Source organism: Orcinus orca, chromosome 11, assembly GCF_937001465.1.
Source record: "Orcinus orca chromosome 11, mOrcOrc1.1, whole genome shotgun sequence".
Taxonomy (NCBI): Eukaryota; Metazoa; Chordata; class Mammalia; order Artiodactyla; family Delphinidae; genus Orcinus; species Orcinus orca.
Genome location: NC_064569.1, coordinates 39,683,147 through 39,697,679, shown reverse-complemented (window position 1 = coordinate 39,697,679; position 14,533 = coordinate 39,683,147). Strand labels below are relative to the sequence as shown.

Here is a 14,533-nt window from a genome sequence, read left to right as displayed (position 1 = left end):
CGGGCCGACATGGCCCTCAGCCCCCCGAGGAAGACAAATGGCAACAAAGACCTTGAATAAAATTTGTATTTATGGTTGGAGGAGGCCCCACCCCCACTGACTGCCAACCCTTTCTCTCCCAACCCTTTCCAGCACGTAGGGGCCTCCCTCCACACAGGCCCGTCCTCAGCAACCTCCTTCTTCCTGCACCGTTACGGGCTGGGAGGGGCAGGGAAGGAGTACAGGAAACAAGAGATGAGGAAATCATCTTCCACCCAATAATTATGCCCTGATGTGCCCTGTGCTCTCCATTTTACATAATGTACTCTTATACATTACAGTACTGGCTTACCCTAGTCTCTAACAGATCCTTTGCAGTTGTCCACCTCCAGGGCCTCCGAATACCCCACTTTTGCCAGTCCTGGAACCTCTTCTCCAGGCCTCTGGCCCTGGAGTCCCTGTGAGCAAGAAATTTCTCCCAGAGGGGCGAGACCCTGAGGAAGGATGCAGACCCCTCACAGAGAGGGACCTATCAAAGCTTGTGTTTCCTCTTGGTCCCCCGAATGACAGACACAGCCACCCCTCACAGGTGGGTGCCTAGCACTGAAACTGCGTTTTAGTTATATTACTTTGCATAACCAATTTCAAATTTCAAATCCCTCCCCCAAACATTTATTATGTGGGGTCCAACTTCTCTGAGTTTCCATCTAACCACAGCCCTTTGTGGAAGGGTGAAGGGGCAGAGATCCTGGGGCTGGACAAAGTCTGGGACCCGGGCAGGGGTGGGACCGGGCTGGGCTGCCAGGGCAAGAGCTGCCTTCTGACTCTTTCTCCCCAGTAAACTCTCTACTCTTCAGTCCTGAGGTAAGAAAGATGACATTCATGGGGTTCCACATTTAGGGACTAAGAGGAAGACAAATATAAAACCTCCCTTCAAACAGCCCTCACACATACACACACAAAGGCAATCCACAATCCACAATCCCACTCACCCAGGGACACACAAGGCCAGGGTCCCATGGACACATCCACACTTGCCAGCACACTGTCACAATGCACAGGCCCAGAGCCTACCACACTGCTCCAAGAAGCGCCCCGCCTCCGCGTCGTCCCCACAGTTGATATGTCACATTGGAGTCCGAACACGGACCTGGGTGTCTCTCTGCAGCGCGCCATTTACATTTCTCTCTCGATCTGTCAACCTGTCTTGGCTCCTGTCTCTCTCTCTCCGTCTCTGTCTCTCCTTCTCCCCCTCTGGGGCTGTCATTTAGTCTCTTTTTCAAGCTTTGTCTCTGTCTCTGCGTCTCTATCTGGCTTTGCATCCCTTTGATTTCTCTGTAGCTCCTCTGCTTTCCTGTCGGTTTCCTGCTCGCTTTCCCAGGCTGGTCTGTTTTCTCACTCTCTCTGTTCCCTCACTCTCTCGATTGCTCTGCGGCCCCCTCCGCCAACACTGGGGGTCGAGGGTAGAGGTGCCTGGAGATTTGCCTTTTCCAGTTCAGGCCAACCCGTACCCGTTGAACCCTTTACCATATGTTATTCGGTCACGGGCACTGAGTGGCGAATTTCTATTTTTTTCTAGTCCTTGTTGTTTGCTCGTGGGCTTTTTTCTTTTTTTCTTTTTTCTTTTTTTGAGGGGGGGAGCCGGGGAGGGCTCTTTTTAGCTCTGGAATCCACGTCTGTCTTCTGTGTGTGTGCATCTCCACCGCTTTTTATCCCATCCCCGTTTCTGGCCTCCTCCGGGCTCTGAGAATACCAAACTCAGGGTAGAGGGTGAAAGTAAGGATAGGGTGAGGGCAGTGAATCCCTGCAGAATTGGTTTAGAGCCGGTCAGGAACCGAGAGGCTGGGGGGACGCGGGTGGGGGCCGTGGCCTGCCCCGCCTCCACGCTTCCCTCTCTGGGCGCCAGGGGTCGCTCCGCCCCCGCCCCCCCCGCCGCGGCCTCTTAGAGCGGCTCCCGCCGCGTCGCGGCTCACACCACCCGCACTGCCGCTCCGGGAGGGAGGGAAGGAAGGTTAGGGACGCAGAGAGGGAGAGCGCTAGCTGGAGAGAGACGCGGGGCCAGGGCTTCAGCAGGGGCTGGGGCCGCGGCTAGGGTAGAAAGGTGGGTCAAGGCTCGCCAAGAGCCAGAGCGCAAACCTGCGAGGAGGTCGCGTCCGGTGGGCGCCACCAGCAGCGCAGAGCCCCGGACGTCCAGAGCGCGGAGAGTAGTCCCAGCTCCGGCCGGGAGCTATCCGTCTGGGTAGCCTGGGACCTAGGCGCCGCCATCCTCGAGAAAGCAGCTGTCCGGAGGGCAGGCATCCTAGCTCTGTAAGAAACCAGCCGTCCGAGAAGCCACCGATTTCAGGCGCCTGGGAACGTTAGACTGAACGAGAGGGTAATAGAGGACCACGGACTCTGAACTGTCGGGAGCTGTCCCTGGTCCAAACAACGGGGGGACCTCCGCCTTGACGGAAGGTTTGGGGAACAGCACCACTGAGGCGGGAGCCCACAGGGGCGGGGGGGCCGGGCGCAGCCGTCGGGGGGATCCCGACCCAGGCCCGGGCCCGGTCACCGCCTCTGGCGCCCGTGGAAAGCCCCGGGCCTCCGCCACCATTGCACCCAAGAGTGAGGAGGATCTGCTGGCCCTGGCCGCGTCGCGGCTGAGCCGCCGCAAGAGGGTGGCGGGCGCGGCCGTCGGGGTGGCCATGGTGCTGCTGCTGCTGGTGGCCATTCCGCTGCTAGTGCACAGCTCCCGCGGGCCGGCGCACTACGAGATGCTGGGTCGCTGCCGCATGGTGTGCGACCCCCACGGGCCGCGAGGCCCAGGACCCGACGGCGCGCCCGCCTCCGTACCCCCCTTCCCTCAGGGCGCCAAGGGAGAGGTGGGCCGGCGCGGGAAGGCAGGTCTGCGAGGGCCCCCGGGACCACCAGGTCCCAGAGGACCTCCAGGAGAGCCGGGCAGGCCAGGTCCCCCTGGCCCTCCAGGCCCAGGCCCCGGCGGGGTAGCGCCCCCTGCCGGCTACGTGCCTCGAATTGCCTTCTATGCTGGCCTGCGGCGGCCACACGAAGGTTACGAAGTGCTGCGCTTCGACGACGTGGTGACCAACGTGGGCAACGCTTACGAGGCAGCCAGTGGCAAGTTCACCTGCCCCATGCCAGGTGTCTACTTCTTCGCTTACCATGTGCTTATGCGCGGCGGTGACGGCACCAGCATGTGGGCGGACTTGATGAAGAATGGACAGGTGAGCTGCCCCTCTCCCACCCAGCCCCAGACAAGGTAGCTTTCTAATTCTCCCTGCATTCATTACGCAACCCGAACCTCTTCCCCAAACACCGTCACTAAATCCAAGAAGGCCACATTGCCAAGAACTTAGAAATCGCTTCATTTAGTCCAAAAGGAATTGGGGGGCCAGAGAAAGAAAACGACCTGCCCAGGGTCTTATGCAGCATTAGGAATGGTGTCAGAATTAAACCTCAGAGCCTCACACTCCAACTATAGGCAACTATACACCAAACCTCTTTGGTATCTCACCCTGCCTCTTAGCCTCTTTTCACCTGTCTTGGGCAGCCCTCCTGGCCTTTGGGTTACCCAGCCACTTGATGGGCAAGTTACCGGAGTCTGGCTCCTTCAACTTAGAATGGAGTCCGGGTATCACGCCGTGGGCAGTTGGTATCTGTTCCCGTATGGGGGTCATTAAGCTTGGATTTTCAAGGAGAAGGTAAAAAAAGAAAGAAAACACTGTCTCATTTTCCAGGCAACTCTATTACTAGTCCCAGGGCCTGAGGTCAATTCTAGAGTGGGCCTTACCCTCAGCTAATACTGAGTCCATAGGCAGAGGTGGAAAATGAGGCAGCACTGGGGCCAGCCAGGTGGCTTGCAGGAACGAATTTGGGAGAAGGGAAGAGGCAAGAACAGATAAAGCAGAAGCCTTGGACCCCGGCCTGGTCCCTGCTCCTGTGGTCAGAGTCGGAGTCACTGCTGCCTTAGCTTGGAAGAAAAGTCCCAAAGACTCAGCTCAAGGTCCAGGACACGCTTAGGGGGAGCCAGAGGCCACAGGGGTGGGGCTGGGGAAATGTGCCTGGGCCACGCAAGCCGCAGGGTGTAAGGTTAGGGCTGAGCTGTGACCTCCGAATGCCCCGTGCGCGGTGGAGTGATTTGACCGTGGCGCATCAGGCCTGCTTATCCCACCTGTCCGAACCCCAGGTCTTGCTACCGCTGCAGCACCCTTCCGCTCCAAGAACCGAAGGCACTACATTGAGGTCTCCCCCAAGCAGGGCCGCCCCAGGAGCCCAGGGAAAGGGAGTGAGAGTGTGTGTGTGTAAGACTGTAGCGTGTGTGTGCGTGATTCAAGTGTGTCTGTGGGTGCGGGGTGCGAAGGTGTGAGAGTAGAGCGGTGGCTGCTTGCCTGTGGCACTGAGTAGGTGTGTGTGGTCTGTGCGGCGTGTCTGTGAGGGGCGGAGGGGGGCAGTATGTATCTAGAGTGCGTCGCTTCCCGAGGGGGCGGGGGCCGCGCAGCTCCCACACTGTATTCCGCGGTGCGGGCGCTGCGGCTTTGGGGACGGTAAATAGTGATTAGAATAATGATGAATAATTAATCAGTTAATAACCAGCCCCCTCGGGACAGGAAGAGGGGGGCTGGGGAGGGGGCTGGCTGCGACGCTCAGGCGTCGGTGAGGCGACCTACAGCAGCGAGGCCAGAGGGGAAGAGGCACTACCTGTTTGGGCGGAAGGCGACCCCCACGTCGGGGCGCCCGCGGGCACTAGGAGGGACAATCGAGGAGGGGCGAGGATACATCATGGCATCTTCCCACAGCCTGCACCCTTGCTTACACACGCACAGACACACCTGTGCCCTATCTCTGGAGGAAGGGAGCACAAGTTTAGAAGGTCCGAGTGGGTTCAGAATCTTAAAAATTATCCTACAGTCTAATTTTATTTTTTAAATAATAATAATAGCAAAACCTATATAGCATTTTCTTTGTGCAAAGCGCTGTTTTGTAACACACTTCACACGTAGTAACTCATTTAATCCTAACAACCTGAGGAGGTAGGTTCTATTACTACCTCCTACCTTATAGCTCAAATTAAGGACCACAGAAAGCGTGAACCTTGCCCCAGTCCCAGCAGCTAGTGAATGGCAGTGCCTGCGAGGCACCTTGTCCTTCCCAAACCCTGCAGCCTGCTACCCTCGCGTCACCTTCACAGGCCCAGCTGCATCTCCTCGGCCGACCCCTCATCACCCCAGCTCCGCACAGGGCATGAGTGGGTTGTTCTGTTCCCCCTCTCTAGGTCCGGGCCAGCGCCATTGCTCAGGACGCGGACCAGAACTACGACTACGCCAGCAACAGCGTCATCCTGCACCTGGATGTGGGAGATGAAGTCTTCATCAAGCTGGACGGCGGGAAGGTGCACGGCGGTAACACCAACAAGTACAGCACCTTCTCTGGCTTCATCATCTACCCGGACTGAGTCGGGCCCCATCCCCCGCCCCCCCCCCGCTCCCCCCCTCACCCACCTTCAGCTTGCCCCACCCAAGGCGCCACCCCATCCTTTGAGAGACTGGGGGTGGGACGGACCCTCCCACTCCCGGAGGTGGCCTTTAATGGGCGGACTCTTGGTGCTCCGGGGTATAACTGAGTGGCTGGGGAGCTGAGGAAACCGGCCGGAGGAGCAGAGCGGCTTGGGAAGGGACCACCAGCATCCGCGCACATGCCTGTGAAAGCCGGGCCAGGAGGGGGGCGCAGGCCGTGGCCCTCTCTTCTCTCGGGAGCTAGGAAACAGGTTCACTAACTGCAGCACAGAGGCACGGAAAGCAGAAAACAGAAGGGAAGCCCTGGCTTTTGGGGAGGGAGAGAACAGAAACAGAAGGAGCCCTTCTAGGCGGGAGGAGACATCAGGGCGGGTAGGCGCTGGTCCTCTGTCATGACAACTTCTCTGCCATCCCCTCCTCCCCTCATCTCCATTTTCAGGCTTCAGGCTCTAGCCTTGGCAGCCTCCCTGTGAACTGGAGGAACCAGGAAATTCTTTCCTAGCATTTAAAACTCATCCTGCAGTCCCCATTTCACCCCCATCGGGGGTTAGGCCCTGGGGCTACAGCTGCTGTTGCCTCTTCCAATAAAGTGAAGTGGGAGAATGTGTGTGCCTCTTAACTCGGTGCACAGAGTGGGGGAGAGTGGCTGACCCTCTCCTCACTCCTCTCAAGGACCCCTACCCTATCACTCTCTGCCAGAGGCAAAGGTTTCATTATTCCTGGCAAGGCCTGCCTCTGGGGAAGCCGAGGAGGGGAGTAGCCCAGGGTTTCTACTCTGATACGGGGAAGGGTATCAGCTTCAGGAGAGCTTTGAGGTCTTACACTGTAGGGAGACGCCAACCAGAGGGACACTAGCAAGGGAGGATTCCAGAGGTATGGGTCTGGTGCTTCTGCTGATGCAGGGGGAGAGTTCTAGGGAACTCTAGGCGATGCAGGAGTTGCTGACGGCTCCTGGGAGCGACCAAGATCTCAGGGAGCAAGGAGAAAAGCAGCTCCCCAAAGGCCCACATTCACGCCCCCCCCCCAAAAAAAAAACCACTCACTCATAGTGCTTGCTGGGAGGGTGGGGTGTGCAGGAGTGGGATGACCTGGACAGCTTCTGGGCGAGGGAGCCTGGGGAAGACTGAGAACCCAGGGCTGGCCTCTAAGCTGGAGGACACTGCCACCATGTGGACAATTGAGGAGAAACAGCAGTAGCTGGCCTAAGTAGGACCGGAGGAAAACAGACATTTGGACATTTTAGAAACTTTATTGAAGGACAAAAGGGTGTCAGCTCCCAGTACATGGTGTGGAAAATAAATAAGGGTTAAAAGGAAGGTGCAAGGCAGGACAGGAGTGGGTGGAGGCGTATGCCTCATGACGGAGAGTCCTGTGGGGCAGCAGAGCCGACTGGAATAAAACACTAGGGAGAGAGAAGACCTCGTCACAGCCCAGCCATCCTTGAACTGTAACCAGCTCTTCCCCCTGACCTCGTCACAGCTCAGCTGTCCTTGAACTGTAACCAGCTCTTCGCCCTGACCTCGTCACAGCCCAGCCGTCCTTGAACTGTAACCAGCTCTTCCCCCTGACCTCGTCACATCCCAGCTGTCCTTGAACTGTAACCAGCTCTTCCCCCTGGCCTCGTCACAGCCCAGCCGTCCTTGAACTGTAACCAGCTCTTCCCCCTGACCTTGTCACATCCCAGCTGTCCTTGAACTGTAACCAGCTCTTCGCCCTGACCTCTGTAAAGGAGCCGAGGATGGCCCCCTGCCCTACTTCCTACTTCCCACAGGCACAGCTGGCTGTGGACCGGAGGCTCACCAGGGCATCCTGCCGTTCGAGCAATGTGGCCACAGGGTTGGTGCAGACCCGGGTGAGGCCTGAGGGAGGGGCTCGGCTGGTGTAGAAGGCACACTCGTCGTCCAGGCGGGCCTCGTGGAAGCGGTGGATGGCGGTCAGACATGCTTTGAGGCGCTGCCTCAGGGCCAGGGTTCGAGGGGCCAGATTGCTGGGGCCTGAGGGCCAAAGGCCACAGAGAGATCAGGGCAGACTCTGGAGTCCTAGACTCCCACCATATACTGCCCTTTCCCACTCCGCGACCAAGGGCCAAGCCAATTAGGAGCACAGGGCTGAAGGTGCAGCCCCCCACTTCTTCCTGTGGGAGAGCCAGACTGGGGCAAGGGAGGTAGGGGAAAGAAAGCGTAGGATCACCTGGTGCAGGGCAGGCCCTGCTCCCAGCGAGAGATGAGGACCTCCTTTGTTCACAACCCCTTCCAACCAACTCCTTACCTGCCTGGCCTGTTGGGGGCTTCAGAGACTGGAGTGAGTGGATAGGGGGGCTGGCACAAAGTGGGCGTTGGGAGGAGAAGGTCAGGCTGGTGGTCGCTGGAGCCCACTGACTGCAGCAGGACCATGGGCTGGACTCTGGACTTCTGGGTTCCAGGGAGCAGGCCTCTGATACCCCAGGCTCTACCCTAGGGGAGGGCTCTGGGAGTCCTGTCTGCCCCTGGGGGCAGGCCTGAAGGGGTCCAGGCTCTCCCAGAGGGCAGGGCTCTGATGCCTCCTGGGTGGAAGGCTCTGATATCTCAGGCCCCCTCCTATGGTAGGACTCTGGGGGCCCTGGTTCTGCTGGAGGGCAGGGCAGAGCTACCTCGGGCTCTGCTCCAGGGCAGGGCTCTGGTTCCCCACACCCCTCTGGAAGGTAGGGTTTGGGCAACCCAGAGTGCTGTAACATTCCAGGAAGATGAAAAGCCCCAGATTTATTCTCTGGGGCATTCAGAGTTCTAGAGATCTCAGCCAGCAGGGGCTGAAGTTCAACCACATCCAGAGAGAAGCCTCCATGAAGGGGGGCACACTTGCCGTCCGCCAGCCCCTCTACCTCCTGTCGCAAAAGCTGTTGCAGGATACTGATGCGCTGTGGGTGGGACAGAGTGTGATGTCAAGAAGTGGGTGCAAGTCTTGTACCCACACTGTCGTATTTCCATGCCCACCCCCACCCCCGCCATTTCTCGCTTTCCCAGCCCCGTCACTGCCCATCGGGCATCAAAGCTGCTGCCCACACCAGCCCACCTGCAGCTTCAGCTCCTGGAGGTTGGGGGTTCTACTGGGGTGGGGTCCATAAGGAGTTGACACGGGTGGCTTCCCAGGAGCCTCCTGCAACCTTATACCACTCTCCTGGTCAAATAACCGGACTGCAATCTGCTCCTGCCACATGGGAGGAGAGGGGCCACATGAGGAAGCCAGGCTGGAGTAGGAAGAAGACTAGTTTGAGTCTTCAAACTAGTGAGGAAGGGATCAGGGCCTTAACTGAGTGGCCCTAGACCTGGATTAGGAGGGGCAGCAGAGAAGCAGGGAGAGTTGGAAAGTTAGGCAGCTTTTCCAGAGAGCCCACTTGCTTCAAAACTGCTGGGCCTCAGGCCAACGGGACAGAGCGAGGAAGCTCAGCATGGGAAGCTTTCAGATACTTACCCAGGGCAGGGCAGGCTCTTCGGGGCAAGGCTGAGGGGAGAGGCCACTCAACCACTGGGCCTGGGACAGAAGTGAGATGCCATGACTTTCCCTGTACCCATCCATCCCCTACCTCCTCCAGCCCTGGCCTAAGCCAGCTACCTCCCCTGCCCTCTCTCACCTGCTGAGCTCTGGGGGCCGATGGAAGGGGTGTGAACTGGGTTTTGGGGCGGATGGCGAGACGCCGCAACACTGAATATGAGGTCTGGGGAGAGATGGGGGTGGTTGGGCAGGGACAAAACCGAGACCTCGCAGTGATCCCAGCCCCCAGGAGTTGTGGATACAAACTGGAGCTGAGGGGCCAGGGGAAGGCACACGCTGAGCCCGTCCAAAGGGTGATGGCCGGGTGATGGCAGGTGGTATCACTTGGCCAGGGGAGGGCATCAGGCAGGAGTCACGGCCGTCCTGTGGAGAACAAGGTGGAAGAGTGATCCCTCCCGCTTGGCATTGCTCTTTCTTGTCCTCACTTGAGCAGCCAGTGTGATTCTTTTGAGATTTAATCAAGTCATGTCCCTCCCTTGTTCATCCCCCCTCCCCATGGCTTTGCACTCATTCCAAGTAATAGTCAAGATCTTACGCTGTTTTATAAATCCTTACCCAACCTGACTCTGTCATTGCTCTAACCTCTCACTTCCTTTCCTTCTTACTCTGCTTCAGCCTCGCTTTTTTGCTGATCCTTAAACACACCAGGTACATGCCATCTTTGCATCTGCAGTTCTTGTGGCCTGGAACATTCTTCCCCCAGATTATCTACATGGCTCACTCCCTCAACTCTTTCTGCTCTTCACTTAGCCGCACCTCAGTGAGATTCCCCTGACCGATCTACCTGAAACTACAGTACCAATCACCCCCTTCCACTTCTCCTTCCCTTTCAGTGCCTTACTTTCTTTTTTTTAAACAGATAACTTAGCACCATCTGACCTACTATATATTTTACGCGTGTGTTTATCTTTTGTCTCCCCCTTCTAGAATGTGAACTTATTTCCTACTGTATATCCAGAACCTAGAACATTGCTTGGCACACAGTAGCTGTTCAATAAACCCTTGTGGAGTGAAAGAATGAACTCTCAGATCTGTCTTACTCTCAGCACTGATCTGATGGTGATACAAATGTATACCAGACTATGACCTCTCACTCGCAGGCCCCGGACACCTGGTAAACAGAGGCCAGTACCACTCTGGAGAGGGCCTTGGGTCCAACTAAGGCAAACCAGGACCCAGTTAACATGCTGAGATCCAGGCTGGGACTGCCTGGCTCTACCCACAATCCTCAGTGCCACTGCTGCTGGGGAATCCCCCCCTGCATCTCCTCTGTGCCCTTCCCCCAGCACAGAGGAGGAAGGTCCCAGCTCACCTTGGTGTGTGTTATCTCTCGGGTTTCTTTTAATGGTACTCGCTGAGCCAGACCGAGGGGGCCCCCTCCTCTTTCATCTGAGTGAGTGACAACTTCATATTCTCCTTCAGGGAGAGAGGAAGCTAGGAGGAGACAGGAAATTTGCTGCAGTGTCTGGAACACACATCAAAGTCTGGCACAGGGCCCTGCAACCCTAGTCGGAGGTTGCAACCTCCGACCAGGGTATGCCAGTTTAACAGCCCCCACTGCACCATCAGGGGTGGGGACCCATCCAGCATCCCTTTGCAGGCCAGCACTATTTCAGTAGTAAATCATTAATCTGAATACCCTGAGTGGGCTAGGGGTGCGGTGATGGCTCTTAGGGGCTGAGGACAGAACAGTGAGTGGAAGGTAAACCCTACAGGAAGCGGCAGAGAGAGGGTAGAGACGGGGACCACCTCCTCCGACACAAGTGCAACTGGGCCAACCTCTGGCCTATCAAGAAGATCTCTTCCTCTCTGTCTCCTTCTGATCTGGGCTTCCCGCCACAGCCTGCTGAGCTTTCTCTTGTTTGGCTCGCTACAAGCAGCTCCCCTGCCCCTGTTGTCTCCCCATGGCCAGACACACTCACCAGGCTTGACAAGGGTCTCCAGAAGCAATCCTGAGGCCTGGCTCACTGAAGTCCTGTGGCGATAAGGACAGCAGCTAGCAGTCACTCAGTACCAAGTACGAGCTGGGCCCTGTGCTAAGTGCTTTTCAAACATCATCTCATTTAATTCTCACGATAACCTCAAATGATAATACAAACATTATCCTCATTTGACAGATTAGAGAAACTGAAGTGGGAATTCCCTGGCAGTCCAGTGGTTAGGACTCTGCGCTTTCACTGCCAAGCGCCCGGGTTCAATCCCTGGTTGGGGAACTAAGATCCCACAATCCACGCAGTGGCGCAGCCAGAAAAAAAAAAAAAGAAAAGAAAAGAAACTGGAGCTCGGAGGGTAAGGCAAGCTTGCACAAATCATAAGTACTAAGAGTCAGAAATCAAACCCAAATCCCATTTACTGCCACGGTCTGTGCTCTGGCCACGAAACAAAAGAGATGGTACCTCTCAGTTCTGTCCCCTCCTTGTCCCACAGCCTGATGAAACTGATGTCATATTGAGGCCTGATTGTGAAGGCCTGACCCCTATTGCAAGGGCTCACCCTGAGCACTCACAGATTTCCCCCTTCCGCCCTGGGCTGCTGGGAAGTCCTAAAGCTATCGGAAGGCCCCAGCTCTGAGGGACCCCTGTATCAGACACTGAATCATTCTTTTCCAGATGACCCTCTCCTCACTTGCTGTTGCCACCTGTCTCTCTTCTTAGCTCCTGGAAACCGGGAGGAGCAGAGGGGTGAGAGGAAGGTCCTGAAGGTGGAATCTGAGCCATAGGAGCAAGAGAAAAAACAGAGTCAGAGGTAGGCCTCAAACCTTCAGGCTTCACCAACAACCCCATCGGCCTCCATACCAACCCTCTGGCTCATTATGAGGTACCTTCCCTCCTAAGGCCCAGCTCTGTCCTTGGAAGGAGTTCCCAGAAGCACTGAGTATCAGCCCCTCAAGGGCACTCACCAGAGCCTCTAGCCTCTGGGGACACAAGGTCCGGCCTCGAGGTCCTGGTCCCTCCAGCCTGGAGAAGCAGGAAGCCCTGGCAGGGTCCAGTCGGTGGGTGGGGGTTCTGGGAGCCAAGTATGCAGAGGCCCGGGCATCCTAGGACCCCAAGAGAGGCTATCAGTACAGGCTCAGGATTCCCTCATCAGCCTACTCCAGCCTGATCTCCTCCTATCCTGGCTCATTACCTGGCGCCTCCGGATGGTGCCTCCCTGGTTCCCTCGAACCAGTACTCTCTGAGCCAGACTGGGCTGGCGCCCCAGGCGACAGCTCTTCACCCCCTCACCTGACAGGATGGTGGCCAGGGCTGCAGGGTCAGCCACAAACTCTATGGTCCCTGGAGCCTCTGCAAGGGAAGAGGAGAAGGAAAGGTGAGAAGGAACAGGAAGCGGGGAGGCTGAGGGGTCAGGGAGCCCAGCAGAGTCACCTTGAGGTGTAAGAGTGAGCCGAAGAGACTCATATAACTGAACTCAGCTCACCAAACATTCATAGGACTTTGCTCTGTGTAAGACACTATTCTAGGCACTGACACCCTGAGACAAATAAGACAAAGCCCCCATACTCAGGAAAGCTATCATCAAACTATAGAGAGGTAACAGACTCAAGTCCAAGTATGGACATGTTATAAAAGAAGTACAGCAAAGCATGCGAACACAGAGCAATTGATTACGACTGGGAGAGGCGGAAAAGGCTTTAGAAGAGATGACGCTTTGCTGAAGAAAGCAAAGGGCTTCTAAGAGCAAAGAGCTTTCTAGCAGCAGGGACTAGGAATTATAGTAAGCAGGAGACCCGGGAATGCAAAGCCCCCAAACCCCACTGCCACCAGCCAATTCTCCTACCCAGCCAAAGAAACTGTCTTCAAGCCTCCAACAGGTACCTGTCTGGGGAGGGGGCCTAGGTCCCACATTTTGTCTCCCAGGGCTAGGCCTGAGCTCCTCCAAGGGGTTCCGAAGCTGAGTACTCCCCACCAATCTCTCCGATTGCTCTGTTTGATGTGTGGCTTTCGGCCTGGGGCCTGCTGAGTCAACGAGAGGGCGCTGACTACTGAGCTTCTGCACCAATCTCTGAGGGAAGGGAGAACAAAAAGCTGGGGCTCAGCGTTGGGGTGCGTTGCTGGTGTGTGCTGCGTCCTTGTAGCTACTGTCTTCACCCCCCACAACCCCTCTTACCCTTGGATCTTGGTTCTCCTGGTCCAGGGCGCTGGGTTTGACTGTGGGGAGAGGCGGGCGTCTCTGAGAGCGAACGGGAATCTTGCTGGGGGTAGGAGATACACCCCGGAGGAGAGGATCCTTCGTGGCTTGGAGGGTAGTCATGACGACTACAACTGAGACGGAGAAGAAGGCAGGATCAGGGATCAAAGGTCAGCCAGCTCGGGGCTTCGGTCCTGACATCCCTGATACTCCCACCTCCACCCAAATCCATGCGCCCAGAGGACCCGGCGCCTGCAAGGCCTCTTTTCTGGGGGTCTCCTCCTAACCCTCTGAGCCTATTCTTTAGCCCCAGGACCCCAAACTGCTTCTCCTCCCTACGAGCCCCCGAAGCCCTCATTCCCTCCAAGATCCCGGTGCCGCACCTCCCCCGGAACCCCTCAGCGTCGCCCTCACTTGCTTCGCTTTTTCCCCGGACTCTCTCGGTTTCTGCTGCAGATACTTCCCCAGTTTGTAAAATACGCCAAGCTCCTGATTGGCTTGTCTGCGCTCCTGCGGAGGCGTGTGTCACAGGATTCAGCTGTCCAATCCGCAGGCTTCGGAGGCGAGGCCAAAAGAAGGACTAGTCGTCGAGCCGCTTTCTGGCCAGGAAAAAAACTGACCCGACTCAACCAGCCAATCCGAGAGCGGAGCGCGGGGTGGAAGAAGAAGGAGGAGACCTTTCTGAGGCCGGCGAAGGCGTGGGCTCGGAGTCTGAGAGACAACGGGCGCTGGGTACTCTCGCGAGGTCTCGGGACTGGTGCGGGACGGTGCAGTCTCGCGGCATTGTGGGAAGGGCTGGTGTCCTGAATGAGGCTAACTGACGGTGTTGGAGGCTGGCCCGAACCGCTCACCCGACTCTGATCAGAGTTCGGCGTCAAGCTGTGGGGACTCCGCTCCAGACACATTGTAGGAAACGACCGTACGTTGTGCCTAGGCCGAGCAACTGCCTCCAAACGGGCGGAGAGGGCTGGAAAAAATTGAACTGAGGCTAACAATAACAAAAATAAAAAGAAACAATCACTTTTTTCACTCCACCTTTACGAATGGTGAGGTGTGGTCTCCATTTCACAGATAAGAAAACAAGGCTCAAAACAGTGTCATTGGAACTCAACACCACAGGCCTGGAGGACCGTTGGCAGGCAGGGGTGTGAAAATGAGGGAACCTAGAACACTGGTTAGAATGGAAGGGGTTAACCTCTAATGGGAAATGGGCGATGGTTTCAAGCGTACAGGACTCTGGTAGATTCTCTCCCTGACTTGTGCTTCCTGTTATACAAGCCCTCCCCTTCCAATTTCTCCTTCACACCTTTTCATTACCTTTGGATTTCATTTACCTTCTTCCTCTTCATTATCTCCACCCTAATCTCACCTAGAGGATTGCAAAAGCC

The 14,533-nt window shown here is 56.7% G+C and overlaps 2 protein-coding genes across 7 annotated transcripts; one reads left to right on the top strand and one right to left on the bottom strand.

Annotated features, from left to right (window-relative positions):
• Nucleotides 1–1,310: 1,310 nt before the first annotated feature.
• Nucleotides 1,311–6,746, top strand: C1QL4 (complement C1q like 4). The gene is made up of 2 exons (XM_004274363.3): nt 1,311–3,200; nt 5,249–6,746. Exons 1-2 carry the CDS (start codon nt 2,664–2,666, stop codon nt 5,426–5,428), a joined length of 717 nt encoding a protein of 238 aa, XP_004274411.1. The 5' UTR covers nt 1,311–2,663; the 3' UTR covers nt 5,429–6,746.
• On the bottom strand, nt 6,719–13,845 carry TROAP (trophinin associated protein). 6 transcript variants are annotated; one of them, XM_049694906.1, is made up of 15 exons: nt 13,560–13,845; nt 13,125–13,279; nt 12,833–13,019; nt 12,144–12,301; nt 11,917–12,054; nt 11,643–11,725; nt 10,940–10,992; nt 10,330–10,451; nt 9,264–9,380; nt 9,097–9,180; nt 8,937–8,996; nt 8,538–8,672; nt 7,209–8,382; nt 7,009–7,158; nt 6,719–6,908 (listed from the first exon to the last, which is right to left on the bottom strand). In XM_049694906.1, exons 2-14 carry the CDS (start codon nt 13,266–13,268, stop codon nt 7,013–7,015), a joined length of 2,601 nt encoding a protein of 866 aa, XP_049550863.1. In that variant the 5' UTR covers nt 13,269–13,279; nt 13,560–13,845; the 3' UTR covers nt 6,719–6,908; nt 7,009–7,012. The 6 variants fall into 6 exon arrangements, with proteins under 6 accessions (XP_049550863.1, XP_049550862.1, XP_049550865.1 ...); XM_049694905.1 differs by having other exon boundaries at nt 7,009–7,058; XM_049694908.1 differs by lacking the exon at nt 7,009–7,158 and having other exon boundaries at nt 6,719–6,891; nt 7,290–7,483; nt 7,758–8,382; nt 13,560–13,840.
• Nucleotides 13,846–14,533: the final 688 nt, after the last annotated feature.